Below are 12,540 nucleotides of genomic sequence, written 5' to 3' on the forward strand. Positions count from 1 at the left end.
ACGTCCAGATCGTACGAACCGAAAATCATATCGTGTTTGGAGAGTCATGAAACTGACTCTTGATTGAAAACACTCACTTTCTCCGGATGATTCGTGACGAACAGATCAATCAAGGAACAACAATCGTGTCGAAAATGTGTAGGCTCAGTACCCATCACTCCTAAGCCGTATGAATGAAAAGCATTTTCCACTGTATCCCGATGTGTGCTAGTCCGTAGCCAGTCAATATTCAAGTCACCAGTTAGTATTATGTGCTCATAGGTGGGCATAAGGTCAACGAGCTTATTTTGAATGAATAGTACAGGATTAGTATCAGGTGGGTTGTACATTGCAATCAACAAAACTCTCGCACCGGACACACAAATTTCTACACATTCAGTTCTCTCCTCATTCGATGCATTAGACGCAAGAACAACTTTGTGACGTAGTCTTTTTCGAATATACAAAACAATTCCACCACCCCTCTTATAAGCACGATCGTTTCTCACGATGTCAAACCCATAAATTTATATAGCGTTATCAGGAATCGATTCAGTGAGCCACGATTCACTGAAACATGCAACGGAAACCTTAGAATCCGTTAGCATAGCCTTCACTTCTTCGGACTTACTAAATCGATGAGCACACAAGCTCTGAACATTGGCGTGGCAAACATTAAATTTGTTAAATTTCAAAGCAGAATTCATCACAATTTTCGGTAAACAAAGTTGAGGTAGTGTGGCATTCGTAGAGTCAATCATCGTTTATATGGGAAGCATTGCTTAATTGCTGGATTGCTGCTTAACATTACATATAATTTTTACACAAAACATTCTACCTTCCTCATTCTTCACAATAACAAATAATAGTGTACAGAGAGTAAATAACTTAAACTCGGAATTGTTCTAACATTTCGATGGAGGTGACAGCAACGGAGGGGCCATTCGAGGTCGATTTCACATGAACCACGCCATTAGTGAGGTTTTCATTGATGAACACACGACGATCGGAGTTTAAGCCAAGGTGCGTCAGCGCAAGGTGCGAAAATTGCAGCAGGATGAAACACTGATCTCCGTCGGACAAATTTCTGGAGCGCAACCGCTTGGAAACGATATGCGATGCTTTGTTTTCGTCAAACCCGATTGCTCGGGCCATATTCGAAACATGATTGCTGAGGTTCTCACTAGAGATGTATGGTATCCCGACAGCAATTAACTCGGTCCTGTGTTCGAAGCGATTGATTGTCTCCGATGCCGAATCCAAACGACGGTGCACCGAATCAACCTCGGAACGGATAGCTTGCGATTCGGAACTACAGCTTAACTTTTGCTCACAAATTTCACTCTTGATATCGTCGATCTGCTGTTGAAGATGCAGTTTGATTCCATCTAGCTTAGCGTTCAGTTGGTCCTTCATGGAAGCGATTTTTGAGTTGATGTCATCGAAACGTTTGTTCAATGTGTGTATGATGGTGTCCAGGTAAACCGAAGATTCAACAGGCTCGACATATTTTTTGGAAGCAGAGGCCAGACCAGAAGTATTGTTTTTTTTCTGCCGGGAGCTTCTTTCATCGACAGACATTTTGGAAACTTAGCAACAACATGGTCGAACAATAGCGCTAGTCTTTCACCCGATACAATGATACGTCAGTCTCAGCAAACAAAACTGTGTTTTCCGGCTAGAACCGCGATATTTACGCGAGATAACACGCACAAATCATGACCTCTGGGTACGTAAATCGTGGAACCAAGAATAGTGATTAAAATCAGCACAATACACTAATTATTTGCTATTTTCAAGAACAATACTATTCAAGACGTTCGAAAGATGGCATGGTTGCCAGTTTTTTTTATAATTTGTCTACCTTGGCTCACTGGTAACGGCGGAGAATGATACCAGCCGTGAGATTCGGAGGCGTATTGTCAGCGGAAGTCGTGCTTTTTGTGGGCTCCACAAGCAATTGCGGTCGAGCAGACTAAGTCTCCTAAGACTAAGTAAGTGCAGAAACTACCATCCATCGGTGTCGATAGTGTATTGGCAGACCGAAAAGCCATCTTTGTCTACCATCGCCGGCAGGTGCCGGTACTTGTGTTGAATCATCCACCATCGGCCATTGTCGGTGAATTCAGGAAGCCATCTTTATCCACCTTTGCCGGTAGAAACCGGTGCGTGCGGTAAGCCATCGTTATCCGCCCTTGCCGGTAAGAACCGGTGCATGCTGTAAGACCTCTTCATCCATGATTTCCGGTGGGAACCGGTTGTTATGATCAACTATATCCCGTCGCCATTTCCGGTAGTGACCGGTACTTGTGATGAATTGTATTCAACTGCCATTGCCGGAACCGGTCGGTACGTTGCATTCGATAATACCCGACGTGGCCTGTTGGGACCGGTACTTGCTGGAGTTTCGTTCGTCGTTGCCGGTGAGGGCCGGTGTTCGCTAAGGGCATCGTTATCGTCGATTATGGTCATCGAGGCCCAATGCCTACTAGGCTTGTCATCGAGAATAATGGGATAATTTCCCCCGCACCTCGTCTCAAGTACAACTGAATGTAAGGTATAATTTGATTGAAACCCCTCTTATGTAAAAACCTTACAATATAAGATGAAACGTAGTGATAGTTCGTCTAGTTCAGTGATGGCCAAACCGCGGCCCGCGGGCCGCATGCGGCCCTTCGTGATGATTCGCGCGGCCCGCGGACTGGTTTGAGGGATGGCGGACTTATGAACAATTTTTTTGATTACACAGAGGTCCCTCAGATCAGTCGTAATGTCTCGTGCATATTGTAGATCTGATTGCTTTCCAGTTTAAATCTTGTGGTGATTCCCAAAAATCGGGTTTTGCTGCCGCCTATGTAACATTTTGTTATTCGCAAAAATGATCAAAGATCATTGCGGCCCGCGGACTTATGGGGCGATCTAATTTGGCCCGAACCACACCTATGCCTGGGCACCACTGGTCTAGTTAACTCATACATATAGCCATAAGTCCATTGTAGTTTGCCTATCGGAAATTCGGTTCGGACTCGTAAAGGAGTCAACAGTCCACGTTTTAGGTTAGACTCACTAAAGGGAAAATTTCGTTTCGCTTTTGAGAAGTAGTGGTTGTGAGCCTCCGCCTCGTTTATTTTTACTTAAGATTGGTTATTGGTTCGTTCGAAGACGCTCCTCAGGTGAGTGGGAACCCGCACCAAGTCAACAATACCCTTCCTTCCTAGATTCCCTGCTGAGCTAGAACTCTTCTGGTTACATCAAGTAGAAATTTTAATTGTTTTAAAGTAAACAAATCAGCTAGTCACTAGTCTTAAGGTTTTATTTTCGCTAAATTACAAAACGTTTTCAGTTTGAATGACGATTTCCTTAATCCAACCGGTCCACGGTGACTGTATTGAAGCACATGAACCGTTACATGACATCGCACTATGACCAAAAACGAGCAAAAAAAAACGGATGCAATTAAGATACGGCCTGCAGGCTGATAAATTATAGGTGATCTGTGTCTGTGTGATACAATCCATTGCCCGCTGACCGGCAGCGCTTTTATGTAAAAAAAATACTTGCATCTTTTAGTTAGAAAGTTTGTCTTCCTAAATGCAAATAATTTTAGTCCTGGAGATGGAAGGTGATAGCTCTATTGTTCATCCAACGACCCATTTATAGAATGCCTGGATATACCCGCACATTCCGAAGTCGCCTTCACAAACAATAAGCCCCGCATGGATACTTTTACATATCCACACTTCCAGAATAATTTTCATTATTCTGGCGCGTATTTAATTTAACAAAATCATAGTTGTAATTTGAAACAAGCAGCATACGAAGGTAATTTGAAATAGTTCTCTTCCATATATGGTCGGTGTTAAGTCAGACCGGACCAAGTCGCAAAATTTACAAAGATGAGTTAATGACAGCAAACGATCAACAATTTTCTAAGCTATATTTTTCTATAATCAGATTACAGTAATGTTGCAAACAGCCGGAGTTATGAGATGATTTCGAACAATTAATAGCTATAAACCATACAGAGCAGCAAACTTTGAACGCGTCTTTCTCGAAATCAGGATTTTGTCACTTGGTTCGGTCTGACTTAACACCGACCATATATATCGTTTAAGTTCTATTTTGGAGATATTGCATTAAACACGAAACGACCCCACAGCTGAGGGTAATGCCAACAAACAGTTCTGCAGATGGCTTGCCTATTCCAACCATTGCACTATGAGCAAAAATGAGCGAAAAAACAGACGCAATTAAGATACGGCCTACAGGCTGATGAATTATAGGTGATGTTATGTAAAATTTTCCGGAGAATCGCGTGGTGCCAACCCCTTTCCTGTTTGTCATCGGGAAGTGCCCTATTTTGCTTATTTTCCCCTATTTTTGACATTTTTTCACACTTATTGGACTATACCAAGCTATACTTCGGGAAATAAAACTTAAAAATCTGATAATTTAATGTAAAAAAGTCCGCAGAATCGAATAGGGTTCATCTCATTTAGTTTAGAGCACATTAATTTTATTGGTTGAGTTTCCATTTGGTATGGTCGGCTTGGTAACACGAGGTTGAACCTAAAAACTTATTGTACTCTAAACTAAATGGGATAAGCCTTATTCGATTCTGCGGACTTCTTTACACGTTAAAAATAGGGAAAAATAGGGTAAAATGAGCAAAATGGGGTACTTCCCGATAGCAAACAGGAAAGGGGTGCGCACCACGAGATTCTCCGGAAAATTTTACATAAGATCACCTATATTTTATCAGCCTGTAGGTCATATCTTAATCGCGTCTGTTTTTTCGCTCATTTTTGCCCATAGTGCAATGGTTGGAATAGGCAAGCCATCTGCAGAAGTGTTTGTTGGCATTTCCCTCAGCTCTGGGGTCTGAGGCGCTCGGCTGGTAACTTCGGCTGGAACCTTCCCTCGTCACCAAACCGTTGTACTCCAAAACTGTTGATCCGAAACAAATCTAAACAACTGGATAGTTGAATTAAACAAGCTCAATTTGATGATTCTAGTGATATTATTAAACTAAGTACTCTATCGTCTTCAATTGATCATAAGAATTCTTTTTATTTCTTGACTCCATTGTGTTACGAAAGTAAAAAAAGAGAGATAAATTTTTTGAATTTACCCTTCATCTATTGAGATTGAGTTTTGAATGTGTTTTTTCTTCTTCTCTTCTTTCTTTTCTTTTTATCAATTATCATAGCATATTTATATATTACAATTCTCACTTGACTTTGGTTTTCGAATTCAAATGTTTTGAAAAATTAGAACCATTAGTTTCTTTACTTTTTACTCCGCTAGGGCTAGGTGTAAAGATTGCATGGTAAAAAACAGTGGATCAGTTTAAAACCAAAAAAAAAATGAAGGTGAGGTGGGATTAATTTTTCTAGATCTCAACTTGAATTAAATTTTTGTGGGGGGGAGTTATGTGAATGAAAAAAGGAGTGTATTCTTTTACTTAACAGAATCAGTTTTGGCGAAACTTTGCGCACCTATCGGTGCACGTTATTTCGTTACATTGTTGTTTTATTAACTTTCATTTCTCATATTTAGTTGTTTTGTCATTTCTAAGGCCTTTTATAGTTTCTTTGTTTCCTTCAAGTTTACTTGATTTTTTTTTTGGTTTGGTTGTTGATAACTTTCTTAATAGTTGCTAAACACACTGCTCTAGAATACTACTTGGGAGAAGGAAACAACCTGCATTTAGATCTTACCGCCGATTTGCCGGTTGAGTTCCGGCAATCCGATAGTGACGCACTCCGTGCGTTGGCTTGAGACGACCCACGCAAATGTTTCCTTTTCTTTATATTAATTTCATAGTAAAGCGTTTACAGTATACCAAAGCGTTTGTTTTGTGTTTCATTTTTTTTTTCAAGTTGAAAACGACTGAGACAATAACGAACGAACGAAAGAGATTTGATATCGTGATTTGTCCTAATAAGATTCAACAGAATTTAATTGATTAGCTCCTAGTGTTTTAGTCTTAACGCGAAACTGTACATTATTTACACACGTTTACACAGACACATAGGGAGGGAGAGAGAGAGAAAACGAGAGATTTCAATTGTTACACAAAACTATAACTATCAAGATTAAGGATCCAACAATGAGGTGTTTTGTTTTGTTTGGTTTTTTTTTGTATCCGGTGGATAAAGGATAAACTCTCAAATATTATTAAATCATTTTGGTAAATAGTCAACAAATAGCATCTTCGGGGCGTTTGGTATTTAATGTTTTCGCCAAGTTCCTAGTTAGTGTCTGAATAACAAAGTGGTGTGCAAGGACCGCGCTAAAAGTTATGACAATACATTTTTTTGTCCATTTCAGAAGAATAACGGATGCTAATTTGTCATTAGAGTTAGAACTACAACAGGATATCACTTTTGTAATACATTGGTATATGTTATAAATCTAGTACAAAGTGTGGGCTTCTAACCTCAAAAAATATTCTTACCTTGCTTGCTGGAAACTTTTTTTTCACAATTCAACTGCGAGGAATAACTTCTCTGGGGTTCAAATCTTTGAGGCTATCACATCCGTGCTTGAACCGGTGCCAATGCAATTCCTCGGATTACGTAATTTCTGTCGGTCTATCGGACCGGCGGTTACTGGCTAGAACTTTTTCACTAAAAATTGGATTTTATGTTGTCAATGACTACCGTGCATTGTTTGTCTATCTGTGCTTTTAGCTTCATTCATAAACAAAAAAGCTACTTGGACCACTTGGTAGAGTTTTTTTTACTTTGTTTTTAAATCACTTGCAGTTTATCTGTCAAACTGCATCGCAGGAAACATGCAGCGTTGGTTGCTCAACAGGGTTTGGATTCGTGTGATGTGTTGATATTTATTTACAAAACAAACGGTATGTGTGCAATTAGCCAGTTGATTCTTTCTTGTTAATATTCATTGTGATTCTATAGGTTTCAATTGCGGCAGTTTTTACAGTGGCTCTTTTTGAACTGGAAATTCGGATGAGGAATTGGATTACTTGGGTAATGGAAACAACGAATAATAATGTGTCAAGGAACATTGTAATCTCCTCTTAATCTGGTACACTAAATTAAAGAGAGCTGTGCGCTCCCTTTTTCTTAAGAATCAATTAAGCTGCCTTGTTGTTTTTAACTTTCAAGTTTTCCTGAAAAAATCGCCATTTACAGAACCAGAACCGGTTTCGATTCAACGTGGAATCACTCCAACTACTTGCACACTACAACCGTTTCAGTACATATCCGTGTGTCACTCTGTTGTTTGTTAATTTTACTGACATGTTCAGAGTTTGCTTCAGTGGCAATATGTACAATATGTCTCCTGATAAGATGATTTATTATTTAATTTTTCGCTATACAATGTCTATTACTGTAAACTACGTGTGCTGCTGCTTCTGACAGGAGTTGAACTGTATCCTTAATTACAAAATTAATTTACCTCTCACTAGGAGTGTAGCAACAAAAGTTAGAGAGTTTTTCCTCTAAATGCCTTATGTACAGAATAAATAACGAATCGGTTTGGTGCACTATGCCACGTGTAGGTAAAGTAGTAGTATGTCAATTTGTTCCCAAGGTTTGTGTTTATAATAATGGTTCCCCCGCACGTGTAATTCCGTGTGAGTTTTTGTCACTATTTGCCACTACCGCAGATTATTACATTCATTGAATGTCACCGTTCAAACCGCTTCTCGTCGATTTTCCATTGTTGAATTTGTGCAAAACCTAGTGTGCACATTAGTGTTGAATTTTGAACGTTTGTTTTTTTTTGTGTGTAATAGTTCGTGTGGGTGCAGCTTGCTCTTCAATTGCTAGTTAATCGCCTTCAGATTGCACTACCAACCGCAGGTTGTCACTCTACTAATTGTTCTAATCAGTTCAAGCGTCGATAGATGCTAGGGGAAAAAGTGCTAGTTCCGTACACTATAGTCGGAGTGTGGATACGCGTCCCGGCAGCTACTTCCGCTGTCGTGTGGGTGGCCGATAGCTCTGTTAGTATCTGCCGTAGCTGCCGCGAGTGTGAGGTTACTTCTATATCCACTTGTTATTTCGCACCGCTGAGCGGAGCCTGCGGCCCCACATTAAGTTATATCATACTATCGTGCCATGAAGGTGCTGTGGCTGCTGGCTGCTGGATTCGTTTTGCATGTTGGATAAATTAGACGTGGACCCGCCGACCAAGCCACCGCTGGCACCTCCGCCACCACTATTGGAGCTTCCGCTTCCATTGGACGAGTCATGAATCGTACTCAGCCCGAGCGTTGAACCTCCTAAACCCATCGTTGCACCCAACCCGGATGGATTCACTCCGCCACCGGTACCGGTTGGCACGGGCACACCAATCACGGGCAGTGGTTCCTCCGGAGGTGTAACCTATGATAACAAAAACAATAAATAAAATTTATCACAGAGCAGAGACGTAAATCGAACCTACCTCCAGTCCGATGCTGCCATTGAGAGCGATTTTAATCGGATTGCTGTGGTTTGTCGCTTGCATCAGCGTGGCAAAGTGACTGATACCGATCTCCTCCAGCGATGATTTCCGTCTGCCAGTGTTGCCGATGTTCGGAAGACCCTGCCGCAGCGAGTTAGACCGCCTCAATAGTATGTCACTGTCGATCTGCGAAAACAGACCCTGATTATTGCACCCAGCAAACCCAATCGGAATCGGAATCCCAACATACCCTGAGGGAATTGCTTCGTCCCCTCATCTGTCCCATTGCATTAGGACTATCTGGAAGAGACAAAGAATTCGATTTTGTTGTGACCAGCGGGGGAGCTCGTGGCGTTACGTAACCTGACATCGGCTGAGGACCACCAATGGTGTTCAGTCCGATGCCCGATCCACGCCGGGAACCGGCCGCCGCCGCCGCTAGATTGATATTGGAGCAGAATGATATGTTGGACTTGCGGCGCGAGTTGTGCCGCTCGAACGTCTTCTGGGCGGAGAATGGCGATGGGCGAACGAGGTATCTGCGATTAAGAAAAACGGTTCGGTTAGAAGTGGCATTTCTAATCATTTTCCTACCGGCTGCACAGTGGAACAACATTTCTAACTCAGAACTCCGTACATGAGCATTCCTTCGAGGACTGAACCAATAATCATGATTTTGATATCATTTCATCGAGCTTTACAAGAAATATTGGAATTTTTAGGATTGGAGTACCAAAGAAACCTCCTTTTCATATTTTTTCTAGAAAACTGAGTCTTTTTCAAAATAATAAAGTTGCGATACCTAGTTCAATGGAGACGCTTGGTATTCTGTTCTTTCCTGCAAAAAACGGATATATTCGGTACCAGAAATTCCATGCAGGTAAAAAGAAAACACCATGCGTCTTCAAGCGTAACAGACGCTCAAGGCTGCCAAAGCTATTCTTCGTTGCTACTGTCATCATTCGTATGGGTGCATCCTTCCCTGCTGGTATAAGACCTTATTTTCCACCGGGGTTGGTTACGATCTATGCTACGTCTATTTCTATGTTCACCAAGTGTATACTGTGTGCATATATTCATTGTGCTGAGTAACTCGCTTCGAAGTGTTTTTCTGCACAGTCCGCTCATGAAGCAAACCAATGCCAAAAGCTCGTGAGCGTGAACGAGCGTAACGTGGGCGGCTTGCCCGCGATGTTTCCACGTTCCCAAAGCTCTACAAGCCGTTTAAAACGAGTGGCTTAAGCGTCACAGCGCTGAAAGAGAACCACGCGTTCGGTTAGGGTTGCCCGGCACGAAACCTCAAGACAGGTTGTACAAGATGGGTCCCAAATCACACAAGGGTACGATTATCTACTCGCGTTAGACGGTGCTACTATTGCACTTAGCAAAAGCAACGAACGTCTTATCGGTTCAAAGAATACAGAATCTATAAGCAGCTTGCTTAGTCATGCCTCCGTAGTGAACGGTAGAACGAATGCATTTTAAACCTTTTTAACATTTTCGTTACGATCAAGTTGCGTTTACCGTTTGGACCAGCGAATGACTGCAAAACAGTCAAATGACTGGCAATCACCACGCTAACGAAAAGCAACCGCGCTATCGTATGATTCAATACTACAAAAAAAAACAACCACAACATGTGCATGGAAGAAGTCGGTCGGACTGCGTCCAATTCAAACGAATCTTTTGCTTGCGTCAGACCAACTCCGGGTGACAAACTATTACTGTGAGCAGCCGATTTGGTAACAAAAAGAGAAACGAAAAAATCCGTCATTTTATGCTTCCAGTCAGTTGGTAGTTTAGAATTCTTCGCAGTGACGCAAAGCCGGAGAACGACTGTTGGATTTTCTTGAGAGGCCGCATGAATTATAAGACGACAGCAGCGTAAGCGGAAGATTGTCTGGATTCAAAAAACAGTCCAATGATCGTTCGAAAAGCGCAAGTTGAATGTGGAAAGCGTACGCATTCACGCAGTCACATTCAACTTGCGATCCCTTTTCAAGCGCTGATCAGGGCAATAGGGGGGTTAATTCTCGACAGCCAATCGGAGTAGAAAAAGCAAAACTAACTCGAATTATCGGACACGGCTAACGGGCGAAATAGCAGGAGCTACGTACAAAAATCTTGTGTACGGTTAACAGTAAGTGGTTTTATATCCATATTTCGAGTGTTCTATTTATAGGCCTAACTCTTGTTATCTCTTTAAAGAGTGTCCCATTTTTTCTTCATGTCTTCCTCAAATTTGACCTCCTTGGGCTGCTTTCGTAGTGCCTGCTTCATAATAGTTCAGTATTTTTCGATGGACCTTAGTTTCGGTGCATTACCACTTAATTCTCAAGACCAACATCAGACCGATGCGCATTCTCAGAGAAATTAAAAATGGGCTCTTGAAAAGGGGGAAAACATCGCATCCCGATCACAGCAGTAGTGATCACTCTGAAAATGCCACCCTTGCGCTCTTCCACGTTCCACGTTATCAGCGCCACTTTAAAGATCAGAACCGACCGAACAGGCTGATCCTATTACAGACGGCTTCTGTGGGATCATCATTATTCTCGTGACAATTCGAGCGACAAATTCGCTAAGTGTACACATGCTAGTCATCGAAGGTTTGATCAAATTGATCAAATTTGTTGAAGTTAATGTTTCGAGTGCAGTGAGGCTGGGAATCACCGGCTTGAGTGAAATACTGTCTTTACCAAGGTTTGTATCTCACTCCCAATGCTAAGTTAGTAGTTAAATTAGGATTCTTGCCACCAATAGCCTACGACAATAAGCTGCACGGAAATTCTCTTAGCTCGGGAAGACGATGAGCGACCATGTTAGCAAGTGTGACGGAACCAACCCCCTGACGTCTAATATCTTCCACTGCTATCACCATCCTGCTGTACATCCAACAACGCAAGGTTGCATACTGCCCGATCTCTCTGCACTACTCCGCTCGCAGTCCGAAAGTCTGCACGACGAGACACACTTTCTTTTCCAGGTTATTTTTATCACATGCCCCTGACCCATCGGATCCTCACACTTTCATCCCTTATTATCACTAAGTCGCCTTCCCTAATTGAACGAACATCGTGAAATCCGTTGGTTCGTCTCGCAATCGTCGGCAGGTATTTCTTTAGCCAGTTTTTTCCGGTTACTTCATCCCACTTGGATTTAACAAGAGGAAATGGTTCGGTGTCAGCGTTGCATGATCAGCAGTTTCTAGCGGATCAATGGTCAGTGGTTGAGAGTTGATCATGTGCCTTAGCCTCTTTCAGCGGTGACACCAACGATTCGTCGTCCAGCTTTCGTTCAACAGGTAGCGAGCTCAGAGCTGTTTTAACTAACCGAACCATCCTCGCCCAACAGCCTCCCATATGTGGTGGCGCTGGTGAAATACAACATCATATGAGCCGTTCCGAATTGAGAGAACCAATGGAGAGTGCCCAAAACACGACGTGAAAGTCATGGAGACTCTAGCTCTCAGATCGATCATGTCTTGATTGACGGTCGACACTTTTCGGATGTTATCGATGTACGATGTTTTCGGAGACCAAATATCGACTCTGACCACTATCTCGTAGTGAGTAAGATTCGTGCAAGGCTGTTGAACACGGCGAAAGCTTGCACTGAGGGGACGCTGCGTTTCAACATCCATCAGCGGTTAACGGCAGACGGCGTAGCAGTGGAGTACGCCATGAAGCTTGACCAACGAATCGCAGAACAGCAGGTAGAAGGAGAAGAAATAAATGGGCTGTGGAGGAACATCCATGGTGCCATCGAAACAGTTGCGAGAGAGGTGATAGGCACGACGCGTGGAAAACATCGTAATAGCTGGTTTGATGCCGAATGCCAGAGAGTGACAGATAAAAAGAACCAGGCCAGGAGTCGCATGCTCACTGCGGCAACGCGTCAAAACAGAGAGAGGTACAGAGAGACTAGAGCTGCGGAAAAAAGAATCCGTCGTCTAAAAAAACGCGAGTACAGCGAGCACGTGCTCGCCGGCGCAGAGGAGCGATACGCCAGCAACGACACACGGAGTTTCTATAAAACGGTGAGATGCAGGAATTTTGCCATGTCTGTGATGTGCAATGATAGTGCTGGCAACCTGCTTACCGACAAAGCGGCGCACTCAGACACTGTTGAATGGAG

The 12,540-nt window shown here is 42.6% G+C and overlaps 1 protein-coding gene across 1 annotated transcript in view; it reads right to left on the bottom strand.

Moving 5' to 3' along the window:
* Positions 1-8,060: 8,060 nt before the first annotated feature.
* Positions 8,061-12,540, bottom strand: part of LOC128734140 (potassium channel subfamily T member 2) — a 164,157-nt gene continuing 159,677 nt past the window's right edge. The window contains exons 26-28 of the mRNA XM_053828177.1: positions 8,654-8,942; positions 8,404-8,589; positions 8,061-8,342 (exon numbers count right to left, since the gene is read on the bottom strand). Of these exons, the coding sequence (XP_053684152.1) occupies positions 8,061-8,342; positions 8,404-8,589; positions 8,654-8,942 (757 nt within the window). The remainder of the gene's footprint in view (positions 8,343-8,403; positions 8,590-8,653; positions 8,943-12,540) is intronic.

Source organism: Sabethes cyaneus, chromosome 2 (assembly GCF_943734655.1).
Source record: "Sabethes cyaneus chromosome 2, idSabCyanKW18_F2, whole genome shotgun sequence".
Lineage (NCBI taxonomy): Eukaryota > Metazoa > Arthropoda > Insecta > Diptera > Culicidae > Sabethes > Sabethes cyaneus.